This window comes from Ursus arctos, unplaced genomic scaffold, assembly GCF_023065955.2.
Source record: "Ursus arctos isolate Adak ecotype North America unplaced genomic scaffold, UrsArc2.0 scaffold_7, whole genome shotgun sequence".
NCBI classification, from domain to species: Eukaryota; Metazoa; Chordata; class Mammalia; order Carnivora; family Ursidae; genus Ursus; species Ursus arctos.
In genome coordinates, this window is record NW_026623089.1 from 27,761,603 (window position 1) to 27,788,672 (window position 27,070).

General features: G+C 37.4%; 1 protein-coding gene across 1 annotated transcript; it reads right to left on the reverse strand.

The window, feature by feature from the left end:
• Positions 1 to 785: 785 nt before the first annotated feature.
• CUTC (cutC copper transporter) lies at positions 786 to 27,024 on the reverse strand. The gene is made up of 9 exons (XM_026493857.4): positions 26,924 to 27,024; positions 24,048 to 24,119; positions 21,124 to 21,183; positions 16,367 to 16,576; positions 15,391 to 15,426; positions 12,909 to 13,042; positions 3,777 to 3,804; positions 2,062 to 2,167; positions 786 to 1,288 (listed from the first exon to the last, which is right to left on the reverse strand). Exons 1-9 carry the CDS (start codon positions 26,982 to 26,984, stop codon positions 1,174 to 1,176), a joined length of 822 nt encoding a protein of 273 aa, XP_026349642.2. The 5' UTR covers positions 26,985 to 27,024; the 3' UTR covers positions 786 to 1,173.
• Positions 27,025 to 27,070: the final 46 nt, after the last annotated feature.

Genomic DNA, 27,070 nt, shown 5'->3' on the forward strand with positions numbered 1-27,070 from the left:
GGCTACAGACCATTTTTAGCAATGTCCACAACAGCCAAAATATGCAAAGAGCCCAGATGTCCATCGACAGATGAAGGGATAAAGAAGATGTGGTATAAATATCAAAAAGAATGAAATCTTGCCATTTGTAATGATGTGGATGGAACTAGAGAGTATTATTATGCTAAGCGAAATAAATTTGTCAGAGAAAGACAAATATTTGATTTCACTCACATGTGGAATTTTCTTTTTCTTTTTTCTTTTTTAAAAAATTTTTTATTATGTTATGTTAGTCACCATACAGTACATCCTTAGTTTTTGATGTAGTGTTCCATGATTCATTGTTTGCATATAACACCCAGTGCACCATGCAATACGTGCCCTCCTTAATACCCATCACCGGCCTATCCCAATCCCCCACCCCCCTTCCCTCTGAAGCCCTCATTTTGTTTCCCAGAGTCCATAGTCTCTGAGACTCTCAAGAGACTATGGACTCACATGTGGAATTTAAGAAACAAAACAAAACAGATGAACATAAGTGAAGGGAAAGAAAAATAAAATAAGACAAGAACAAAGAGGGAGACAAACCATAAGAAACTCTTAACTATAGGAAACAAACTGAGGGTTGCTGGAGGGGAGGTGGGTGGGAGGATGGGGTAACTGGGTGAGGGGCATTAAGGAGGGCATTTGATGGAATGAGCACTGGGTGTTATATGCAACTGATGAATCACTAAATTCTACCTCTGATACTAATAATACACTATATGTTAATTAAGTTGAATTTAAATGAAAAAAAGAGACTACCATAACAGAATGGAAATTTTTATTTTACAAATGAAAAAGCAAAATTCTGCTATTAAATTGACCCTGAAGTCACACTCTAAATTCATACCTTACAGTTCAGTTTTCCCAGTTCATCAATTAATTCCACAAAACAGACTAAACCTCTGTCTGTGGAAGAAGCATAGACCACATTTAACCATGATAACAGAGATGGCTGGCAAGATTAAGAAAAGGAAGTGATTGTAGCTCTGTTCGAATTCTTTGTCTTCTTGGAAACACTCTCCATGGCCATGTGAGACTTAAACTGTGACTGTCCTGGCCAGACAGAGAATAAGGTTAAAGCTGTGTCATAATTATAGACTACTCTTCTACCTTCACCTTGTGATATCCATGTCTCTCAAAGAGGTCTGTCTAAACCAGAATATTCTTTGCAATAGCATTCAAAGTCCTTACTCGTGCCACATCTGTTACCTTTAGAGAATATTCAGAGCTAGAAAGAGAGGCTCCCATGGCAACAGAGAAATTTCTGCAACAGAAATAATAAAAAGACAGATAATTACATAAGTTGTTAAATGAGCCCTCCTACTGGCGCTTCATTTTATAGGCTATTTAATGGTTCAAGACCTATTTAATAGGTCAAGGACCCTGGATTCCCATATTTCATAATTTTTATTAATTACTTGAAACATCTAGTAGCCAAATGCACCTGACAATATACTTGATTTTATACCTAGAAATGTAATTTTAAGGCTCTTGCCTCTTTTACATCTCATTTTCCCCAATTCTAAATAGAAATAATGAACTACTAACTATTAAATTATGGGAGTCTTCTAGAGTATAATAAAAAACACTCAATAGTTTCAATTTCTCAATGGTGGTATAATTCCAAAATAACTAAAAATAGCAAAGGTTAGAGACGACTAAAGTATTAAAGGTAGGAGGGATAAAAATGACTATGACTCTTCCATCCTTATACCATAGTTATTAACTCTGCTAAAGGAAATCACAGTTGAATGGGCATGCATACATATCTAACTCATCTGAAGCTTAGCTGCTGAATTAGGGTTTATTATTAAGTGGTCTAAGTTCAGCAATGACTTAAAAATATAAAGTTCACCTACGTTCAGAAGAGCCTGCTTATGTGAGGCAGGATACAACCATTTTGTAGTTGAAAAACTGCAAAAATGACTGCAATACTTACATTTTAATTGCAATCATGCCATCAACTAAGGTTTTCCTCTAACAGGATATAAAGATTAATCTGTCCCTTGTTGTATGAATCAAAGAATACATTTTTACCGAAATTTCATTCCTGAATCTCTAGAAGACCGAGCAGAACAGTGAAATTCTGTAGCACCCGAACCCTCAAGGATCCTTTGTAGATTTCTGTCTGTTATGCCACCCCCTGTTGGAAGAGTAAGTAATACATTAAGTAGAATAGAATTCTGTATAAAATTCAATGAATAATAGCGACTGCTTGCTCTACCTGAAATTCCCATACCAAAATTTCTCACTGACTCAAGAGTTACTCTCTCTCTACTAAGCCAGAATGAGATTAGAAAGAAATGATAAAAGACATAGATAGGCTACAGGCTCTGGAGAACAACTAATAAGGTCATATAACCCCTATGATGGAATCTTATACATCCATTGGTTTATGTAACAATATCATGTGATACTGACTTTAAAAAGATTATTCTAGGGTAAGGAAAAATCACTGAGTGCTCTATCCCTGCTCCCCCTCCATTTAAGCAAAATCGAATTAAAACAAAAAGTAAGGGTAAGTTTGAGGATGAAGCTACAAAAGCACAGCCTGAGAGTGTCTGAAAGACACAAGTTCTCTCGCTAACCCAGGATTCAAAGAGCACACTGACTTCATTGGAAATGGGAGTAATGCAAGGTGTTACACAGTTTATTCATTACAATACCAACTTTGTTTTTCACAGAAGAACCTGATTCTACTTCAGTAAAACTGCACAATCAAGTACCTTGTAACAACTCTTTTGTTTTGTTGGACAATCTCTTAATTAAATATTTGTATATAAACGATCATATTCTGAACTGATACCAGATTAATATAAAATTACTCATCTTTATATCCTTCTTTCCTAATATAAAGGATGTATTCAATAAAGATTTTTTAATGAAGTAACGTGACTTTACATACTCTTTTGGAATCATTAACTCGTTTGTTTTCTTTTTTCTTAGTGGTACAGTAATATCACTGAGCCCTAAGAACCTGAAAGAACACAGACTTTTTTTAGACATGTGTGAAGACAAAATGTCATGATGCTTTTCACTTTAAAATACTAAGGGTAAAAAAAGATAAGAGATGTGGGAAAATGTTAAATCTAGGGAATGAATATAGGAGTATTCATTATGCTATCTCCTACTTTCTTATATGTTTGAGAAAATTAATATGAAAAAATTAAGATTGTCTTTATATTTGTCTCACTCTGATTCTAGATCCCCTTATTAATTCTTTAAAAATTGCTCATCTCTAATGAGCCAGTATGTACCGAGTTGATCTTATGGTTATCATCAGAAGCATATGCTCCCATTGTTCTGGCTATAAGGAAGAATTCAGTGATCAGAGATTTTCAAGAACCAAGAGAGTATTATATTTGTCCATAGATAGTGCCTAAACATTTGCTTACACCTTGTTAACAACTAGGACATTTGGCCCTAACTCAGTATAGCCATGTCAACCTTGGTGTGCTTCACCAGAGATGAACATCCATGCTCACAAAACTCTATACTATGGGAGAGCAAACATCCCAATCAATCCACTTCCCTATTTGCTACTATCTGAGCTAATTCCTGCTAGAACGCTCTCCTTATCTGAAGTTTTAAATTCCAGCACAGATCTCCCAATCTTAAATTTTTAATCAAATTACATATTCTTCTCTCTGAATACCATGTATTAATATTTTCTCCCATATTGTCCTGCCTCCTTTGTTCTTCCTCCACTGCACCTCAGTGTTATACTAACAAATGGATAGATAATTAAATACCTGGCATTACCACAATCCTCCCTTTTGCCTGAAAAAAGAAAAAAAAAACAAATTTTAATATCTTTCTCTAAAATGGGGTAATAAGGCAGTGAGAACAGAAGCATGAGTGAAAGTATATTAAATTTTAAAAACTAGTACTAGTGTCTAACTTTCAATAGTCATTTCTATTTCTTTGGGATTTTGGGTAAGATGTTTAGCATAGTAACTCTTTCTATTCAGAAAGGTTATTTTATTGTATTGCTTTGAAGACTTGTACTGTGATGAACACAAAGAGTAGGGGACTACAGTATAAATACTGAACAATCACATCACCTTAAGAAAAGCCATTGAAAAATAATACTAATTCTGAGTTCTTGGTATGCAGTGGAATGGAAGTAGTTGAATTTAAACAAGATTTCAGCAGGAAAAAAAGAGCACAGTATAACAGTAAATTACTGGGAAAAAAACAATCTACTTAAATCTTATATCCTTAACTAAATTCCCCAGCTTATTATATCAGTTAAACAAAGCCGTAAGTCCATTTAACTGGATTTTAGGTATAAAATTAGACTATACGGATTAATTTCTGATAATTCTGGATGATAGGTATTGAAATTTCCTTACTTGTATTCAAATGTTCATTACATTTCCTAAATAAGTCTTGGGGATATGCTCAGTATCACTGAAAGTCAAAAGGATATCACCCAAATGCAAATTTAGTGGAACTACTAGTAGCAGGTAGGTAGTGATGACAGAATAAAAATTACACATTATGCACCAGCATTTTTCACAGAGCTAGAACAACCAATCCTAAAATTTGTATGGAGCCACAAAAGACCATAAATAGCCAAAGAAATTCCAGAAAAGGAAAAAACTAGAGGCATCACGATTCCAGATTTCAAGCTACATTACAAAGCTGCAGTCACTGACATGATATAGTACTGGCACAAAGCCCAACAGATCAATGGAATAGAACAGAAAACCCAGAAATGGACCTGCAACTATACGGTCAACTAATCCTCAACAAAGAAGGAAAGATTATCCAATGGAAAAAAGATAGTCTCTTCAACAAATGGTGTTGGAAAAACTGGACAGTAACATGCAGAAGAATGAAACTGGACCACTTTCTTACACCATACACAAAAATAAATTCAAAATGGATGAAAGACCTAAATGTGAGATGGGAAACCATCAAAATCCTACAAGAGAACACAGGCACAAACCTCTTCAACCTTGGCCACAGCAACTTCTTACTAGACACATCACTGGAGGCAAGGGAAACAAAAGCAAAAATGAACAACTGGTACTTTATCAAGATAAAAAGCTTCTGCACAGCAAAGGAAATAGTCAACAAAACTAAAAGGCAGCCTGTGGAATAGGAGAAAATATTCGAAACAACATATCTCATGAAGGATTAGTATCCAAAATCTCTAAAGAACATATCAGACTCAACACCCCAAAAACAAATAACCCATTTAAGAAATGGGCAGAGAAGACATGAATAGACACTTTGCCAAAGACATCCAGATGGCTACCAGGCACATGAAAAGATGCTCAACATCACTCATCATCAGGGAAATATAAATCAAAACCACAAGGAGATACTGCCTCATACATGTCAGAATGGCTAAAATTAACAACACAAGAAACAACAGGTGTTGGCAAGGATGTGGAGAAGGGGGAAACCTCTTGGTGGGAATGCAAACTGGTACAGGCACTCTGGAGAACAGTTTGGAGGTTCCTCAAAAAGTTAAAAATAGAATTATCCTGGGGCGCCTGGGTGGCACACCGGTTAAGAGTCTGCCTTCGGCTCAGGGCGTGATCCCGGCGTTACGGGATCGAGTCCCACAACAGGCTCTTCCGCTATGAGCCCGCTTCTTCCTCTCCCACTCCCCCTGCTTGTGTTCCCTCTCTCGCTGGCTGTCTCTCTCTGTCGAATAAATAAATAAAATCTTAAAAAAAAAAAAATAGAACTATCCTATGATCCAGCAATTGCACTACTAGGTATTTACCCAAAGGATACAAAAATACAGATATAAAGGTGTACATGCACCCCGATGTTTATAGCAGCATTATCAACAATAGCCAAACTATGGAGAGAGCCCAAAGGTCCATCAAGTGATGAATGGATAAAGAAGATGTGGTTTATATACACGATGGAATATTACTCAGCTGTCAAAAAAGAAATCATGCCATTTGCAATGACATGATGGAGTTAGTGTATTATGCTAAGTGAAATAAGTCAATTAGAGAAAGACAAATACCATATGATCTCACTCACATGTGGAATTTAAGAAAGAAAACAGATGAACATATGGGAAGGGGGAAAAGAAAAAAAGGAGAGAAGGAAATAAGCCATAAGGGACCCTTAACAATAGAGAACAAACTGAGGGCTGATGGATAGAGGTAGGTGGGGGATGGGCTAGATGGGTGATGGGTATTAAAAAGGGCACTTGTGATGAGCACTGGGTATTGTATGTAAGTGATGAATCACTGAATTCTACTCCAGAAACCAATATTGCACTGTATGTTCACTAATTAAAATTTAAATTTAAAAAAATTACATATTATGTCAGGCTCGCTAATTTTTGGAATGAAACTATTTAAACTATATAGAAATTGAATTTTTTCATGTGTGATTCTTGAGATGAGTCTTTAATACCGGATCAGCCAATTCTACCCCTCAAAACAATTCCAAGACATTTGTCTCAACTATGTAGTTTATGCTCTCAGGGTTGGGTACATAATCTTTCTTCTATTGGGTGCTACTGAACTATAAAAATATTCAATAAAGAATCGCACATAGTTACTTTCTTTTTCCACACAAAAAATGAAACATTTGACTAATATATTCAAAAAATACAATTAATGTTGAGAATATTTAGTTCTATATCATGTCCAGTTAGGACAAATAAGAAAACAAAAAGATTGGCTTAGTGTGGGGAGAGGAAAATGGGGAGAAGAGAAAAGGAGGTAGCATGTCCAATGTGAAAAGAAGGGCAGAAAAGGAAAGGAAAAAGAGGATATGAGAGGACAGAAGAGAAGAGAAACCAAAAGAATGGAGTAAAGTAAAAATTAGTTAACACCAGGAATAACAAATGCAAAGAAGGGAATGAAACATGAGAGACTATGGACTATGAGAAACAAACTGAGGGCTACAGAGGGGAGGGGGGTGGGGGAATGGGATAGACCGGTGATGGGTAGTAAGGAGGGCACATATTGCATGGTGCACTGGGTGTTATACACAACTAATGAATCATCGAGCCTTACATCGAAAACCGGGGATGTACTGTATGGTGACTAACATAATATAATAAAAAATCATTATTAATTAAAAAAAAAAAAACAAATGCAAAGAAGGGAGGAGAAGCAGAAACTCTCAAAAGCAATGACGGCATTAAGACAGTAAAAAGGAAAGGTAATAAAAGTAGGGAAGATGATAGAGATGATCATGAGTAGAGGGAAAAACAGCCTTTCCCATACTTTTCAGACAAGTTACAGATACTTTAATGAGCTCTAAGTAACTAGCAGTGTAAAGTTAAGCATTCATTATGATTTTTGAGGATCTTTACACAATAGCAACATACTCTAGAACAGCTCCAGAGAGTTGGATATATTATAAAAGTTATCTTGTGAAAAGCATTCCAAATTTTTTAGTTAAAAAATTATATGCTGGTACAAAAAAGGAAATAGAGACTGATAAATTAGTTGCACATTACAATACCTTAAGGTGTCAAAAAAATCTCTTTTGTAGATCTGAGGCAACAACTCATACTCTATAATGTGGAAATTAGAACCCCCAGACTAGTATTTAAGTAACAGGGACTCATTAGAATAATCAAAAGTGACCTCAATGTCCAACTTCTGGTACATTTGTCACTGAAAAATCACAATTTTTCATGACAGCTGAATTATATGTCATTTTGGAAAGGTAGCTCCAAAGTTACCAAAAAAGATTAGTTTCTTTTTCCATAGAAAAAAATCAGTAGACTGCCATTTTGTAGATTTTTCAGAGAACTTCCTTCTGATCATTTTCTTAAACCCTGTCAAACCGATCTATCATCATGAAAGTGTTTATCGGTGTCACTTTACTCACTCATCCATCCATCCAACAAATATTTATTAAGTGCCTACCACGTTATCAAGCACTGTTCTGGGTACAGAGAATATTGTGGTTGAAGGGCTGGATATAGAGAACATTGTGGCTGAAAGGACCCAGAATATGCCACTGTGTCATAAAAATTATTTTGAGCTGAAAGCATTTGAGTTCCTGAAATTCCTTATCTGCCCTAAAAGTAGAGCCTCCCAAAAGAACTCAAAAAGAACTCAGTTGTCTGGGGCGCCTGGATGGCTCAGTCATTAAGCGTCTGCCTTCGGCTCAGGGCATGATCCCAGAGTTCTGGGATCGAGCCCCACATCAGGCTCCTCTGCTGGGAGCCTGCTTCTTCCTCTCCCACTCCCCCTGCTTGTGTTCCCTCTCTCGCTGGCTGTCTCTCTGTCAAATAAAAAAATAAAATCTTAAAAAAAAAAAAAAAAAAGGAATTCAGTTGTCAAAAATCCCCTCTGGGAGCAACTCATTAGCACCACATCCAAACAGACATTGTCTCAAAACTATCATATCTTCAATTTATTCTCAGTAGGGTCCATCTATTTATCTTTCCAAAGAGTCTTTCCCTCCCACCTCATAAATGCTCTGTCTTCTTCCTCTTCTAAATTCCTAAGTGCCCTTCTCCCCCACCTTCTTCACCTATTAAGATGGTATGTAAGACCCAAATTCTAAGCACCTCTGAGTTACATATCTTTATGAACTCCAATACATATACATACATAATTAAAATCTGCTTTTCCTCTCACTAATCTGTGTTTTGTCAGTTTACTTCACAGGCCCTCAAACACAAAACCTAAGAAGGCAGAGAAATAGTCTTTCCTCCCTGACATGGTAAATAAGAGAACATTCCTACTGTCATGAAGCTTACATGTTCATGGAAAGTAGACAACAGATAGGCATATTTATATAATAAAATTTCAGGTAGCAATATGTACAATGAAAAAACAATAAAGCAAGGTAATGAAATAGAGAGTAAAAGGGGGAAGGGGCTATCTCATAGAATTTAATAATTGTTCAGAGAAGTAAGTAGAACAAGACCATTTAGTATTCTCAAATGTGCTATAAAGCAAAGCATCCATAATACAAAATATTACTATCCAGAATGCTGAAATGATTTTAGGAGGGAAAAAAAAGTCACATTTAACTCTTTCTTCCAAGTGAAAGCTTTCCAAAACATGGACAAATTAAACTAATTCTCCCACTTTGGGGAAGGGGCTGTTTCCATAAAAAATTATTGAGAACTACATGCTCACCTAAAGCTATCAAAGTGATTTAACAATATAAAGCACTTCCGAAGTATCAGACTTTGTGCTGTTATCTGAAGCAGTCCACAACTATTCTAGGAGGTAGGTGCTGTTAATATGTTAACTTTGTAGATGAAGAAACTGAAGTTTAGGATGGTTAGGTAATTTGCCCAGAGTTACTGTTAATAAGTGGCAAAGCCAGGATTTAAACACAGATCTTTCTAATCCCAAAACTTATGCTTTAACCTCTAGGTTAGGTAATGGCTTCAAAAAGTAAAGTTGGCATGATCTCACTTATATGTGGAATCTAAAAAAGTCAAATACATAGAAACATAGAGTAGAACACTGCTATCAGGGGTGAGGAGGTGGGGAAGATGGGTAGGTATTGGTCAAAGGATACAAAGTTGTAATTATGCAGGATGAATAAATCTACAGATCTAATATACAACATAACTATAGTTAATAATATTGCAGTGAATACTGAAAATTTGCTAAGAGAATAATATTTTGGGTGCTCTCACCATACATAAATATACAATGAATGATAACTATATGAGGAGATGGATATGTTAATTAGCCTGACTGTAAGCATTTCACTATATATACCAATATCAAAATATCCCATACACCCTAAATACATGCAATTTTTATTTTATAAAAAAGAAGTAAAGTTAGTGTATGAGAATATTTAATCCAGTGCTTCCTGCCAACCAATGATTAAACTACAAATCACATACACAGCACAGTGATTATGAAATGCAAGACAAGACTATGGCATTATATCTACCTTATTGTCTCCTCCATAGCGATTAACAATTTTAAAATGAAAACCTGATTCATCAAGTCTTCTATTTTAAAACCCTCCAGATTTCCCTACAGACCCAAGGATAAAATCCAAACTCTTCAACAGTTTTCAAGGCTCTGGACAGCTTTCTTCTCTTCATATCCAATATTCTGGTTTCTTCAGTTTCTTAGTAAGTTATGCTTACTTTTGTTTCCTGGCCTTTGTATATACTATTTCTTCTGCATGAAGCATTCACCACCCTCCCTACCCGCTTTTACATAGGGAACTCTTTTTTTTTTTTTTTTTTAAAGATTTTATTTATTTATTTGACAGAGGTAGAGACAGCCAGCGAGAGAGGGAACACAAGCAGGGGGAGTGGGAGAGGAAGAAGCAGGCTCCCAGCGGAGGAGCCTGATGTGGGACTCGATCCCATAACGCCGGGATCACGCCTGAGCTGAAGGCAGACGCTCAACCGCTGTGCCACCCAGGCGCCCCTACATAGGGAACTCTTAATCATCACTCAAATGAGTAAGACATTGCAGTGTGTGTAATGTCTCTTCCTCTGGACAGCTGACTACTGCTAACCCCATGCCCAAATCTGGGGTTAATTCCTCTCTCATGACTCCGAGATCAAGAGTCTCCTGCTTGGGGCGCCTGGGTGGCACAGCGGTTAAGCGTCTGCCTTCGGCTCAGGGCGTGATCCTGGTGTTATGGGATCAAGCCCCACATCAGGCTCCTCCACTATGAGCTTGCTTCTTCCTCTCCCACTCCCCTGCTTGTGTTCCCTCTCTTGCTGGCTGTCTCTCTCTCTCTGTCGAATAAATAAATAAAATCTTAAAAAAAAAAAAAAAAAAAAGAGTCTCATGCTTTACAGACTGAGCCAAGCCAGGCACCACTTAGTACTTTTTTTCATAGCACGCTATTAGAATTGCCTATTCTATTAAAAGTGACTGTTGTACACCAAACTGTAAGGGCAGTGACTAAACACACACACACACACACACACACACACACACACACACACACAGTGGTCATTACCATAGTACAAATGCCCTGCAGCTAATACATACTTAATAAATATTTACAAAATCATTAAGTTCCAGACTAGCAAAGTCACATCAGATCCTTAGATGAAATTTCTGAAAATTATTTTCATGGCTATAGGAAAGTAAACATATCAGATTTCTACACAGGAGCACTAAAAAATATTAGTAACAGCAGTAATAGTAATGTAGTAAGATCTATTATACGTCAAGCACTGTGCTGAAGCTCTTACTATCTTATCTCTGCCAATCATCAGAACCTCATAAAGGGAGGAATAAACTTATCTCAATTGCACACACAAGGAAACAGAGGCTTAATAATCTACTCAACATGACACAGCAAATAAGTGTCTGAGTCTTAAATCCAGAATTCTCTTGTCTCACTAAATCCATACTCACGAACTTAGAATGGTTCTGGACTGGTGTCAGAAAAACAGATGTAACACAAGTACAAAGTCAGCTTTATACTATTCTACAAATGATGCTAACTCATCTTGGAAATTCATACAAGAGAAAAATGTATTTCCTCCTATCTTGACAGATAGGGAGAGATTAAAGAAGAATATAATTTTGCCTTAGAATTCACTTCCAAATGATAATTATTTCAAATTTTATATGGGATCCCCTGAGTATACATAGGCTGACAGTGAGATGATGTGGCTTAAAACTATGAAATGTATTAGCCATCAGGGAAATTCAAATCAAAACCACACTAAGATACCACCTTACGCCAGTTAGAATGGCAAAAATTGACAAGGCAAGAAACAACAATTGCTGGAGAGGACGTGGAGAAAGGGGATCCCTCCTACATTGTTGGTGGGAATGCAAGTTGGTACAACCACTCTGGAAAACAGTGTGGAGATCCCTTAAAAAGTTAAAAAATTGAGCTACCCTATGATCCAGCCATTGCACTACTGGGTATTTACCCCAAAGATACAGACGTAGTGAAGAGAAGTGCCATATGCACCCCAATGTTCATAGCAGCTTTGTCCACAATAGCTAAATCGTGGAAGGAGCCGAGATGCCCTTCAACAGATGACTGGATTAAGAAGTTGTGGTCCATATATACAATGGAATATTACTCAGCTATCAGAAAGAACGAGTTCTCAACATTTGCTGCAACATGGACGGCACTGGAGGAGATAATGCTAAGTGAAATAAGTCAAGCAGAGAAAGACAATTATTATATGGTTTCTCTCATCTATGGAACATAAGAACTAGGAAGATCGGTAGGGGAAGAAAGGGATAAAGAAAGGGGGGGTAATCAGAAGGGGGAATGAAGCATGAGAGACTATGGACTCTGAGAAACAAACTGAGGGCTTCAGAGGGGAGGGGGATGGGGGAATGGGATAGGCTGGTGATGGGTGGTAAGGAGGGCACGTATTGCATGGTGCACTGGGTGTTATACACAACTAATGAATCATCGAACTTTACATCAAAAACCAGGGATGTACTGTATGGTGACTAACATAATATAATAAAAAAAAAACTATGAAATGCTGACAGCAGAGAAAAGGTAAAGTTTGCTGTGGTTATCCAAGTTAGATTAAATTCTTAAGCATAGTCTATAATTTGACCTCAAGAGCCTTAACCACTAAAAACACTCATGTGAAAGAGGGTGCTTTGGTGGCACAGTAGGTTAAGCTCCGACTCTTGGTTTCGGTTCAGGTTGTGATCTCATGGTCTTGAGATCAAACCCTGTGTTTGGCACCAGGCTGAGTGCAGAGTCTGCTAAGACTTTCTCTCCCTCTCCCTCTGTCCCTCCCCCCCCCTCTAAATAAATAAATCTTTAAAAAAATAATTAACACTTATGTGAAAGAAATAATAATTATATAAATATATTACTATCTGCTTGTTTTTCTGTATAGGGGAACTATTAAGTCAGTAATATTTAGTTTCCTAACCTAGCTGAACAACAGAATATCAGGAACAACCACAGCAGAGTTAGGAAGAAAGGAAAAAAATTATATATACCTGATCTATGAGCCGCTTTATTAAGGGTAGCCCTTCTAGTGCTGAACTGTCACAGCCACTGGTCAATACTCGTTCAAATCCCAAGGTTAAGAGGGTCTCTAGAGCTGCCATTGGATCATGAACCATGTCAAAGGCTGAAATAAATAAAATTGATTTGAATTTTGTACCGATATCCTCTAATACAGTGCTTTCCAAAATGTAGTATACACACAGTGGTGTGCTGGACTTAGCTCGTACTGGCAAAGACAAAGCCAATTATTAAATATTCAGGAGTTTTGCTTTTGCAAGCATTATTTTTAATCCACTGACAGCTTGAAATCAGTCAAGGTGGGAGAATTTAAACCACAGAAATCAACAAATACTATGTATCAGAGCTCTTTTTGTCCAAGAACTAGTTTACCGGCATACCACAGTCTGTATACCATGGTGGTATGTAGAAGCATTTTAGATGGTACCCATTTGAATAGATGTATTTACTTAAACACAGATTTGAAGTGAAACATTTCCATTTTTCGCGAGTTATAAAAGTTTCTCTTTAAAATAAATTCATTTAAGACTTTATTTAAAGAAAATTATTAAATAAATTTTCACAGGTAGCACTCAGATATGGTAAAACTGTAAATGTGATAGGCAAGTGACTCAAATTTGGAAAACTCTGTTCTAAGGCTTCAGACAAACTGGACCTCAGACAAACATTATACTCACCAGTTCTAAAAAAGGCCTTGGTTCACATTCACATCATTAACTAATATTCTATGCTATTCCATTTACCCCAAATACTTAAAGCTCATAGTATAAGGACAGTTGTTTACAACAGACTATCTAGACTTACAATTCCATTCTATTTTCTAAGAGGCTTTTCTCCTCCTCAGAGAGGAAAGTGGCACTAGGAACCTCAAAAAGAAAAACTGCTTCTGCTTTGGTTCTCAGCACTGCTACCTAATTTGGAAGTTCTAATCCATGGTGGATTAGGTGCCTGACCCCTTTACTTTACACTTTAGTGTATGCAGACAGCGAAATGTACCACAGAGGCTTTTCCTTTCTTATAGTAGTGCCTCGCCGGTGATGAAACTATCATACTATCTCATTAAATACACGAGTGAAAAAAAATGTAGAACCCGGGACAATGCAAAACTTTGAAAACATGAAAATATGTTAAATGTATTAAAGGAAAAGAAATTTGAAACAATTTTCTTAGTTTAAGAACAGAGAAAAATACACCCTACATGACATCTTTACTTTTTAAACTATTTAGCATGCCAAAATTTAAACTATATATTTTTCAGATAAATGTTTACTAATTTAAATTACTTTTCATACTTTTTGGTCACTCTCAAGGTGCTGAATTTTAAACACTCTAACATCTTTTAGTTATTGCTAGTTTATGAGAAGCATTGCTAAACAGCAAGTCAAGAAAACAGTCTTCTGGTGGTATTATTCATTTCAGAAAGAAACAAGAATAACAAATGTTTTATCTCTAATTTCTATAAATAGATGCAAATGACAGTGCCCACTCTTATCCTAATCTTTGAATGCTTATTCAAAAGGCCAGAAACACATTCAACAATTTCTCAAGCATATATCATCAAGTTAAAAAAAAATGACAAGACATTTCTCTTTTCATGTATAACAGAGCGCCCTCTTCAGGCAAAACTGACACTTGTTCCTACATTTTACCAGCCAAGGTTTGACAAAAGTGTACAGAAATTAGAACTACCTGATTTATAGGTAAGAGGCATTTTTTACATGAAATTATCAGATACTTTTTAGAAATCATTCTGATGTAGACAAACCATCAGTAATATAGTTTTGTGCGCAACAGTGAATATCTCTTCATTGACTATCTCCATCTATTCCTTCTTTACTCCTTCCTGATAGTATCCAATTCTTATGTAGATATCCACCCCTCTCTCTGCCCATGAATCTAATATTCATTTGAGAAAGCTGGCTGCACCACTAGCTCCTGGAATGGTCTTGTCTGGTTTAAGCCAGGTAGTACATTCCATTTCACTGGCCACAGTGGTTTTTGGTGGTTGCATATGGTCTAAGGCAATCTAATAAAAATGAATCTCAGGGGGTACCTGGCTGGTTCCGTCAGAAGAGCTTGTGACTCTTGATCCTGAGGTTGAGAGTTCAAGCCCCACACTGGGTGTAGAGATTAGTTAAAAATAAAAAATCTTTAAAAAAATTAATCTCAAAATTCTTGCTTGAATACACTTGTAGGCAATTCCTAACCTCTCCCTCTATTATATCCCACCACTACCACTACCACCACCACTTACTTTTAACAACTTTTCATAACAAAGCTTCAAATTGTGCATCTCTAAATTTACAACAGTTAGTCCCAAGGTCAGTATAAAGAAAACAACTGGTAACACTATAACACTCTGGTATTGTGTTTGTTCCATAAAAAGGTTATGGCATTTGGTGAAATTAGAAAACTGACACCATTTAATAGAACTTTAAAATGGAAATGACTCACCACGGTGGAAAGTGACTGGTAGAGGACGGCATATAGCTATAAAAAGAAAGCCAAACAACAATATAAACGAAGAGATCATCACTGATTACTATACACAGAATTTTCCATGTTATATGGGACTTTTTTACATTTTCCTCTCCTAAGAAGTAAAGACAGTGAATTTTTAATTATTTTATAATAAAATCGCAGCTTTCCAAATTCAGAATTCCTATGTTTCCATTATCTCTGATTTTTTTAAAGACTTTATTTATTTATTTGACAGAGATAGAGACAGCCAGAGAGAGAGGGAACACAAGCAGGGGGAGTGGGAGAGGAAGAAGCAGGTTTCCAGCGGAGGAGCCTGATGTGGGGCTCGAACCCAGAATGCCGGGATCACGCCCTGAGCCGAAGGCAGACGCTTAACGACTGAGCCACTCAGGCACCCCCTCATTATCTCTGATTTTTATACCAAAAAAAATGGCCATCCACTCCTTAGCTAGACCAAATAAAAATTATGCAATCTGGTTACTATAAAGGCAGCATTATAGCTACTACTTTTACCCCTGAGTATATTTAAGAAATACTTTGGCCTAGTAATATTAGTAGTATGCTTCTGTCCTCTCCACATCTCCCCATCCTCACCAACTGCAATAGCTTTTGAAGTTTTTCATACAGTGATTAGAGGAATTAAGGTAAACTTCCCTTAAACCTTCCAGGAACAGTAACAGAACTTGATCTATAACAACTTCAACTTAGGAGTCAATAGGAGTAGAACACACATACACTATGCCCCCAAACATCTAGATAACTACTGCTTAAAGTAGGTTAGCTTAAGTGCCTGCAGGTGTGACTGAAAAGCCAGTTTTCAGAAAAACTTGCATTTTTCTTTCTTTTATTTAAAATTGAGGTGACACACAATGTTATGTTAGTTTCAATATCAGGAGTATTAAATGTAATCATCATTAGAGGCTTTTTGGTCTCAGATATAAATTCTTACCCACAAGGGACATGCACAACTCTTTGTCAATGTTTCCATCTTCAGTCAATGCTCCAAATACCAAACCATCAGCACCATAAAGCTTGGCAAGACGAATGTCAGCCTTCATCACCTCAACTTCACGATCTGAATATAAAAAGTCACCGCCACGTGGCCGAATCATCACAAAAACTGGGATCTGGACACATTGCTTCACTACTTGAAGGACACCTAAAAGAATAGAGAGCAGACTAATTAAAATTCAACTGTGAGGGGCGCCTGGGTGGCTCAGTCCGTTAAGCATCTGCCTTCAGCTCAGATCATGATCTCAGGGTCCTGGGATCCAGCCCTGCATCGGGCTCCCTGCTCAGCAGGGAGCATGCTTCTCCTCTCTGTCTGCAGCTCCCCCTGCTTGCGTGCTCTCTCTCACATACTCCCCCTCTCAAATAAATAAAATCTTTAAAAAAATAAAATTCAAATGTGAACTAACAGCTCAAGGAAGTCAATAAAATTTATTAGCCTTTTACATTTGCTCCTGTGTATCACTTCTACAAGAAAAGGAAGCAATGACTGAGGAAACCAGAGAAAGGAGGATCTAAAGGGAATGACAACATTAATAAAAAAATGTTCATATAATAGAAGTAATAAGAGAATCAAGGGTAAAAAAGAGCAATTTAGTAAACAGAAGGAATTTACTGCATTTTCAAAGCACTTGTAAGTTGACTAAAGAAAATCCTTTTGCTGGTATATGACGTTTGAAGGTGTAATAACTAACAAGCTCAATATTCTGCCAGTGTATTCCATAAGATCTGATTTTTTCCTTTCTGATTGATTATAGCTCTATTTAGAACCTACTATAGACATGGTTACATAGTTCTAAAGTTTATGACCCTTTAATGAACAAAGAAATTTATCAAAACCTTTTTTGAAAGAGTTATATAATAAAGAGCAAAGTTCTACTTGTTTGTGATTTTATGTAGAGATCTATGAATAAAAATACCTAAATGACACAATTTATCACTAGTCCAGAAACCCTCAATAGTTGCATATGACACCCATTATACGCAACTAATGAATCATCAAACTTTACATCAAAAACCAGGGATGTACTGTATGGTGACTAACATAACATAATAAAAAAATATGATTAAAAAAAAAAAGAAACCCTCAATAGTAAAGATCTTCCGTGACTTACACTGTAATTACATCTCAATAAACCCATCTTAAACTGAAAAAATCCTAAGTCAAAATGCCTTTAATACATCTAACCTACTGAACATTACAGCCTAGCCTAGCCTACCATAAACATGCTCAGAACACTTACATTAGCCTACAGTTGGGCAAAATCATCCAATGGAAAGTCTACTTTATAATATGGTGTTGAGTATCTCATGTAATTTATTGAATACACGGTTGAAAGTGAAAAACAGAATGGTTACATTGGTACAGAATGGTTGCAAGTGTATCAGTTGTTTACTCTTGTGATTGCATGGCTAACTGGGAGCTGTGGCTGCCCAGCATCATGAGAGTATCATACTACAAATGGCTAGCCCAGGAAAGGATCAGAATTCAAAATTCAAAGTACAACTTCTACTGAATGCATATTACTTTTGTACCACCATAAACTCAAAAAATCATAAGCCAAACCATCATATATCGGGAACCATCTGTATAAGTTCTGTGACAAGCATGATTGATTTACTTCTTTCTCCTTGCTAACAGAACCCCAATTTTGCATGGGATAGCAATATGCCCCATACCAAGCAATGAATCATGATCGCTATTGCAAAAAACAGACTGCAGTCAAATTTAGGTATGTTCTAGAGATTTCACAGAATGGCCAGGGAATGCCCTCCTTTAGTGAGAGGATTCCAAAGAGCTATTGCTTATATAAACTCTTTATACTTAAGAATGCTATCATCAACCTTAGAATAACATCGAAGAGTCAAAAATTCATACAGGGACTTCTGCTTTTGACCAAGACAGAGTAACAGGGACTGGATTTACCCTCCCACCTATAATAAGCAAAAAACACATATGAATATGAAAAATATATGAAACAATGGTTTGCAAGAGATTGTGTGTCACACAACAAAAAACAATGATGCCTGAAAGATGGGAAACAAATGAAGTGACCTCTATAATTGACCCAAATTACTACTTTGAGGGTTTTCTAGGCTGCAGCATAGAAAGGGGGAACCCAGGTGGAGGCCAGAGAATTCTGAGTTGAAGAGAAATCTGAGGGTCCAGGGAGACCAAGTGACTAGAGTTCCCAGGAAAGAGCATCAGGGAAGAGAGAAGGAGAATTTTGGAGATTTACAGAGAATCTCCCTCCAATATTCAGCTCAGTACTAATGAGTGCATATATGCAAGGAAACCATACAAGGCCAGAGAAAAATCCATTGAAAAGAATTAGAAAGAAATAGTACCTTTCGGGGCACCTGGGTGGCACAGCGGTTAGGCGTCTGCCTTCGGCTCAGAGCGTGATCCCGGCGTTATGGGATCGAGCCCCACATCAGGCTCCTCCGCTATGAGCCTGCTGCTTCCTCTCCCACTCCCCCTGCTTGTGTTCCCTCTCTCGCTGTCTGTCTCTATCTCTATCGAATAAATAAATAAATCTTAAAAAAAAAAAAAAAAAGAAATAGTACCTTTCATTCACACCTGTCAGGCCAAAAATAATGCCGATTTCCAAAAGGCAGATAGAAAAAGTTGAAGATTCATGGGGCAGTGGATAGAGTACACAGAAGGGTTTTGCTTCAGTAGTAGGAATAATTAACTCTAGACACCACTGTTCCAGACCTGTTTTACAAATTTTAAAGACAATACCCAAAGGAATAACCTGTTTCCAAATAACCCAACTGCTTGAGAATTTTTGTAGGAATACAAACATATCCAGGACCCAATAACCCAAAATTCATGTCTGGCAACCAATAAGAAATTATCAGGCAGGAAAATAACATGCATCACAAGGTGATAAATCAATCAAATGAAACCAACCTAGAACTGATATAGATGTTAGAATTAGCAGCCAAGTCATTAAAACAACTATTATAACTTTATTCCAAACCTTCAAAAGAGTTCAGAAACACTATATGAGATATAACAGACTCAAATTAAACTCCTAAAGATGAAAATTACAATATGTGAGATGAAAAATATACTAGGTGGGTTTAACAGCAGATTAGACATTGCAGAGAAAAGATTAGTAAACTTGAAAACAAATCAATGGAATCTATGCAAAATGAAACAAAGAGAAAAAGGAGATTAATATAAAAAGAGCCTGGGTGGCTCGGCTGTTTAAGTGTCTGACTCTTGATCGCAGCTCAGGTCTCGATCTCATAATCATGAGTTTAAGCTTCAAGTTGGGCTCCACGCTGGACATGGAGGCTACTTAAAAAAAAAAAAAAAAAGAGTAGTTCATCAGTGAGCTATGGGACAACTTCAATCAGCCTAAAACAAATATAACTGAAGTCTCTGAAGAAGGGGGTGGAGTACATTGAATGATGAAAATTTTCCAAATGTGATAAAAACTATAAATGCACAAGTCCAAGAAACATGAAGAAAACTATAATCAGGTATATCGTTATCACATTGCTCAAAGCCAGGAATAAAGAAAAAATTTTAAGGCAACCACAAAAAAGAGACATTACATAGAAAAAAACAAAAAAACATAGGTATGGATGATATTTCATATGAAAAATAACACCAGCAAGAAGACAGTGGAGAAACATTTTAAAATACTGAAAGAAGAAAAAAAACTATCAACTTAGAATTCCACACGAAGCAAAAATATCTTTCACAAAATGGGGAAAGATGTTTTGAGACATACAAAAGCTGAAAGAATTCATCCCCAGCATACTTGTACTACAAGAAAAATGTTAAAAGAATTACTTCAGACAGAAGGAAAATGAAATCAGATGGCAATAAAGACCTACACAAAGGAATGAAGAACACCAGAAATAGTAATTACACATAGGTAAATACATGATTGTTTTCTTATTATTTTAATCTCTTTAAGAGATAACTGACTCTTCTTTTTTGGAAGATTTATTTATTTGAGAGAGAGAGAGTGTGTGAGAGAGCACTACTGGGGGCGAGGGGCAGAGGGAGAGGGAGAGAAGCTCAAGCCGACTCCCCACTGACTACAGAGCCCAACGTGGGCCTCAATCTCACGAGCCTGAGATCATGACCCAAGCCGAAATCAAGAGTGGGATGCTCAACCAACTGAGCCACCTAGGCACCCCAATTGACTCTTTAAAGAAAAATACTGGGTGTTATACACAAATAATGAATCACAGAACACTACATCAAAAATTAATGAAGTACTGTATGGTGACTAACATAAAATAATAAAAAAAATAATGTGGTGTGGAGTGTATGTATTTTTAACATATACAGAAGTAAAATGTATGACAACAGCACAAAGACCAGGATGGGAGAAATGAAGACAAAAGTCAATATGCTGAAGATGCCAGGATGGAAAGATTAAAAAAAAACCAAAAAGAACCCAGGCCGTTGATATTACTGCAGAGCAACTGAACCAACGTTAACTTTGGTTAACTGGTTTGGTCAAAGTTGAGTATCTCTCAACTTTTTGAAGTATAAGGATCTCACCTTTGATAGACAGGTGTATTTACAATCATAAGCACCTCTAACTAATTCAATATCCACAGCATTGTTAACATATCAGTAACATTACTAAAGGACCTCAATGAAACATATTTTCCATTGTCTCCAAGCTCTATAAACTCCTGCGAGAAAATAAGGAAAACACTTACCCATGCTGGGTGTGGTTCCTCCTTCCAGTAAGCCAGAACATAATTCAATCCGGCCAGCACCTAGGATTACAAAAAAAAAAAAAAGCACCCATCAATACAATAAACTTTTAAAAATTAAGAAAAATTTTAAAAGGGAGCCTGGCGGCTCAGTAGGTTAAGCACCTGCCTTCAGCCCGGGTCGTGATCCCAGGGTCCTGGATTGGGTTCCCTGCTCAACAGGGAGTCTGCTTCTCCTTTTACCCCCCACCCCGGCCTTGTGCATGTACGCGCACGCGCTCTCTCTCTCTCTCTCAAATAAATAAACCTTTTTTAAAAAGAGAAATTTTAAGAAGCATTTCTCAAAAATTATCATCCAAAATAAACATTTTTGAAATAGTACATTTAACATTTTTTCCAAATATAGAGCAAAGAGTCTTAGAAACTGAGAGAAATCAAATTATAAAACTAGAGTAAAACTCTATTTTTAATCCCAACTATATTCTGCAACCCACATTGTGTTACTGATGGCCAAATTAAAGAGTTAATTCAAGTTAAGCTAGGTCTTTTGAAATTTTGTATTACAGGGTTGCCTCTCCATGTACAAGGATGTGACTCAGAATAAATATGGTGTGGATCAACCACAGTGGAACACTGACACCTCATTGACAATAACAATTTTTTCCAAGAGTCTTTATTATTCTAAGATTTATAAAAGTACAAGGTAATTTTAAATTGCTTAAATCAAGATAATTTCAAGAATAAGAGAATGCTGAAAGCAGATTAACTATCAGACTACAGCGTCATGTCAAAAGAGTCTCAGGATCAAGGCTGAAGAGGCTTGTACCAGCCAAACATGGGACACTTTGAGAATCAATAACTATAGAGGAGTAAAACACATCAAATATGTCTAAATCTAGATTCATAATGATAAAACAATTCACCGGGGGATAGAGAATAAACTCATTATCCAAAAATCAGTAAACAGGGGAAAAGGAGCAAGCATTTTTCTTGCCTTTCTTATAGTAACTGAACCTCAATATAAACAAACAGTTGATGAGGGAAAGTTCTTTATAGAAGCAGCATACTGCTAGTAAGTGAAAAGTAAACGTTCGACGTAATATAGTACGATTTTTCAAACCCTACTAAAAGATGCACTGCTAAAATTATTAGGTAACAAGGTGAAAGAAAACCTTATAAAGGATGGATCAGGCTGACAACATCTTAATCCACTGCAGGCCAAAGGCCACAGCTTTTTTTGTTATGACCTATAAGTTAAAAATGTTTGTGTGTGTTTTTAAAAAAATAAAAATCTTTATTGATATATAATTCACATACCATACAATTCACACATTTAAAGTATACAATTCAATATTTTTTAGTATGCTTACAGAGTTTTGCAGCCATCACCCAATCAATTTTAGAACATTTTCCTCACCCCAAAAGGAAACCTCATACCCTATAGCAGTCACCTCCCATTCTCCCATGCCACTAATCTACCTTGTCTCTAAAATTTGCCTAATGTGTACATTTTGTATAGGTGGAATCATACCGCATGTGGTATTTTGTGACTGTTTTTTCCCACTTAGAATAAATTTTAAGATTCATCTATGTTTTAGCACGGATCAGCATTTCACTCTTTTTTATTGCCAAATTAAGAATGGTTTTTACATTTTCAGAGGATTATTTTAAAAATACAAAGAATATTCCATGAAGACCAAATGCTGCCAGTAAAACTGAAAATATATACTATGTGGCTCTTCTTTTTTAAAGATTTATTTATTTGAGAGAGCATGTGCACACACACATGAGAGCAGGGGGAGGAACACAGAGAGAGAAGGAGAAAATCTTAAGCAGATTCCTTGAACCCTGACCCTGAGATCATGACCTGAGCTGAAATCAAGAGCCAGATGTTTAACCAACTGAGCCACACAAACACCCCTATACTATGTTGCTCTTTATAAAAAGTGTCCTGATTCCCTGATATAGTTGAAATATTGGCCATGTGCTGAAACTAATAGATACTGAGTGATGGGTACATGGGGATTCACTATACTATTCCACTTTTGTATATGTTTGAAATTTTCCATAATAAAAAGTTTTTAAAAATTTCTGATCCTGAGATGATGGGAATTTTTATGCTTCCCCATTAAAGCAGATTCAGAATGCAAAACAAACCTTGAAGTAAAAACAGATAATGCTACAAAAAAAAAAAAAAAAAAAAGATAATGGGGGCACCTGGTTGGCTCAGTGGGTTAAACATGTGCCTTCAGCTCAGGTCATGATCTCAGGGTCCTGGGATCAAGCCCCGTGTCTGGCTCCCTGCAAGGAGCCTGCTTCGCCCTCTACCTCTGCCCCTCCTCCCGCTTGCGCTCTCTCTTTTGCTCTCTCAAATAAATAAAATCTTTTTTAAAAGAAAGATAATGGTAAGTCTTGATGATGAAAATGGCAGCAAAACTCTTAAATCATCTTTAGCCAACTGTTTGAAAAAAATGAAGTCTTTGCTAAGCTCAATTTAAAAAAATGAAGTTGGTGAGTAGGCACTATTGTCCAAAATGTGATCAATTGGAGGAGTAAAATTAGAAGATGATAAAGATGATAATTTTCCAGTATGTTTTCCAGTCGGTTGGCTGTTTTCAAAAAGATTACTAGGATCCTTAGAGATCACAAGGGCTCCCAAGATCAGTTCATGGGATTCCTTTTCAGACTTTTTTTTTTTTAAAGGGAGAGAGAGGGCGGAGGGAGGGGCAGAGAAAGAGGGAGAGAGAATCCCAAGCAGGCTCCACACCCAGTGCTGAGTCTGACTTGGGGCTCAATCTTACAACCCTGAGATTATGACCTGAGCCGAAATCAAGAGTTGGATGCTTAACAAACTGAGCCACTCAGGCACCCCCATTTTCAAACTTTTAGAAGGACTTCCAACTGTCATTCATTCTCTTTCGTCTTACCTCCTCGTTCTGCATTTACAGCTGACTCTACTGAATCAACACACACTTCCATGAGAAATCCATTTGTCATTCCTAAAATACATGGAAAACAATGCAATTTCATGATAGTATTATCCATCCAGACCAATCTACCACCATTATTTTATATTTTCTGCCCAAATCCAATGTCCAATAATAGGCAAGTAGGTAAATACACTAGAGATCACGAATGCAATAAAATACCATACTGATTATATTAAACTGATGTCTCTGTGAAATAAGTACAGACATATGTGTAAGAAATTATACTGAAGAAAATATACACTGAATGCCAAATTAATTTTAAAACACAGCCTTCAGTCAGATTTTTTCAATGTTTCTCAATGTTTTCAGAATATGTTTAAATGTCTTTATGAAGATTATATGTTTTAAGAACAAGGATGGACTTCAAATCTTGGCCCCACTACTTATTTGTGTGATCCTAGACAAGTTACTTAGCCTACGTTTTCTATAAAACAGAGTAGGCTTTAGTACCTACCTCAGAGTAGTGAGGACTAAATAATTCATGTAAAGTGGAGAGTATCCATTGTGTGTACAAAAAGTTATCATTAATAAACTACATATTATTCCTCCATATACCTCCAGTCCCCCTCAATTCTCATCTCTGCTCTTGATTATGCCATCTCCTCAACCCACAAAGTCCTGCCAGCTCCATCTTTGAATGGTAAAATCTTCCAATGCTTATATTAAATCACATTTCCATATCTCTTCTCTCCCAAAGTAGGATCTCCCTCTTTTGAATTCATGTAACTCTTCATAAATTATATGTTTCTCTTTAAAACACTAATTGTATCTTTTTAAAATACGAATTACTTTCTACCTCTTATCTCTTACTACGTATGTAGATAGGTATCTGTTCACTTTTACTTGACCTAAAGTTCCTAAGTAAGGTCTTTATGTGAGAAATCTTTATTATCACCCACAGCAAGCACAGTGTCTACCTTGGTACATAATAGTCATGCAAAGACTTACTAAGGCTGAATAATTATAAATTCATAAATTTCATTCATTTATATATACTAAAAGTGTGATGAAAATAAGTTTTGAGTTTTTCTGTAAGTTAAGCACACAAGTTTGTTTTGTTTTGTTTTGTATAATTAAGAGTATTAAATGCATACTTCATGCAATAATACCTGAAATAATCACCACGTGCTGATAATGGTGACTACTAGGTGGTAAGATTTGGAATTACTTTTACACTCCTCTTTTTATCCTTTTTTTTTTTTTTTTTTTTTTTTAAAGTAGGCTCTACTTAAAAAAGCCAGCGTGGAGCTCAGTGTGGAGCCCATCCACTAGGCTGAGATTAAGACCTGATCTGAGATCAAGAGTCCCATGCTTATCGGACTGAGCCACGTGATGGCTCCTCCCCTTTTTACTTTTCTATGTTGCTTTTTTCTACCCAATATTGCTTTTATCATTTTTTAAAAGGCTATTTTTAATTTGAAAAACAAACATCTATCATCTGCTTACATCAAACTGCAACTGTCTCACTTATTTAAAAGAAGACTGTCAGTCTCGAACTGTTTAAGAGTTAAGTGCCACTTTATGTTCTTAACCAACGGCACTGCATTCAAGAGTTTCCGGAGAGCCACCCACACCAGCTGTCACATCAATCTAACTGGGTAGTGCTGCAGAGGTACCATTTGCCTCACAGGAGAAAGGACCTTGGCCAGGAGAGGGTGGAGGTGCACACGGAAGGCAGTGACAGAAGGCAGAGTGAGACACTTGTCCAGGAAGCAAAGTTATTTGTAGGAATCAAAGACATTTGTTGGGAGCAGTAGTTCTCAAAGTGCGGTAGTCCAATTAACTCCGGGGGCCTTTAAGACCTTCTCAGAGTCTGTGCAGTGAAAAGTATTTTCATAATAATAAGACTTTCTTTGCCTTGTTCACTCTCATTCTCTCACAAGTGGAGCGGAATTTTCAAGCGGCTCCCTGACAGGTCAGACTGAATGCAGAAGCAGGTATAACAATTCCATTAATGCAGATCTTAAAGAGATTTGCAAAAAATATAAAACGCTGGCATTCTATTTATTTGTTTAGGAAGACAGTTACCTGTCACACACAAAATGTTATTTGTGCTAACATGTAATGGGTTTCTAATTAATATTTTAAAATTTGTTTTAACTTCAAATACGGTCAACACCAACAGACTTAGCCTATGTAAGTAAAAGGTCTCTGAGGTTCTCAGTAACTTTCAGGAGGGGAAAGGGGTCCTGAGATCAAAAAGCTTGAGAACCACTGGTCCGGAGGAACCAAGAGTTCACGGTGGGGGGAGTAGGGGGATGGCGGTCCTACCAAATTCCCTAGCACCTGCCACGCCGTCCTGCCTGGCACAGCAGCAAGCACTCGGGACTGGGGGCAGCCACAAGCTCTGGCACCCGGCAGCTGTGCAGCTTTGGGGACAGTCCTCACCCCCGCCGCAGCAGCTCCAGGTTACCAAGCGGTCACCAGGGGTAGGCGCTGTGCTCAGCGTTCGGCATCTAACTGTCCCAGCGATGCCACGGGGTGGGAGACTGGTAGCCTCGCGTGGCGTCGGGGAACGTGAGGCTCAAAGGAGTTAACCCACTTGAACACGGTCGCACACTAGACGTGGTGGCGCCGGGATTCGAACCCACATATCTGGTTCCAGAGCCCAGTCACTCTCGCTACAAGCCCCTTCTCAGGCCCTCAGTTTCCACACGTTTAAAGCCAGAATGACAGAACGTGCCGCGCGGGGAGCAGTGAGGAGGTGGGCAAAGTACTCCGAGAGAAAGCGCGACACCCCTGGCCAGAACTCCCGCAGGCCCGCCCCGGACAGTCCGGTCGGACGACCGCCCCCTCCCCGCCCCCTTCCGCACCGGCTTTCCCGGACGGTATGCGCGCCCGTTTCCGCTCCAAGGAGGCCCCCTGCCTCTTCATGCTCGACGCGTTCCTTCCTCGTGCGTCTTCAGTTTTTACTGAGTTCGGGTTCCGGCGCGCGACCAAGGAAGCGCGCCTCACGGCTG

Bases quoted from the DNA above. Each gene is read 5' to 3' on its own strand.
- CUTC (XM_026493857.4), bottom strand. From the start codon at position 26,984: ATGAAGAGGCAGGGGGCCTCCTTGGAGCGGAAACGGGCGCGCATACCG. The intron at 2,168-3,776 runs GTATTTAATTAT...CTCTTCCAACAG, and splicing joins GAGGATTGTGGTAATGCCAG to GGGGTGGCATAACAGACAGA. The intron at 1,289-2,061 runs GTAAAAATGTAT...TTTCTGTTGCAG, and splicing joins GATTCAGGAATGAAATTTCG to AAATTTCTCTGTTGCCATGG.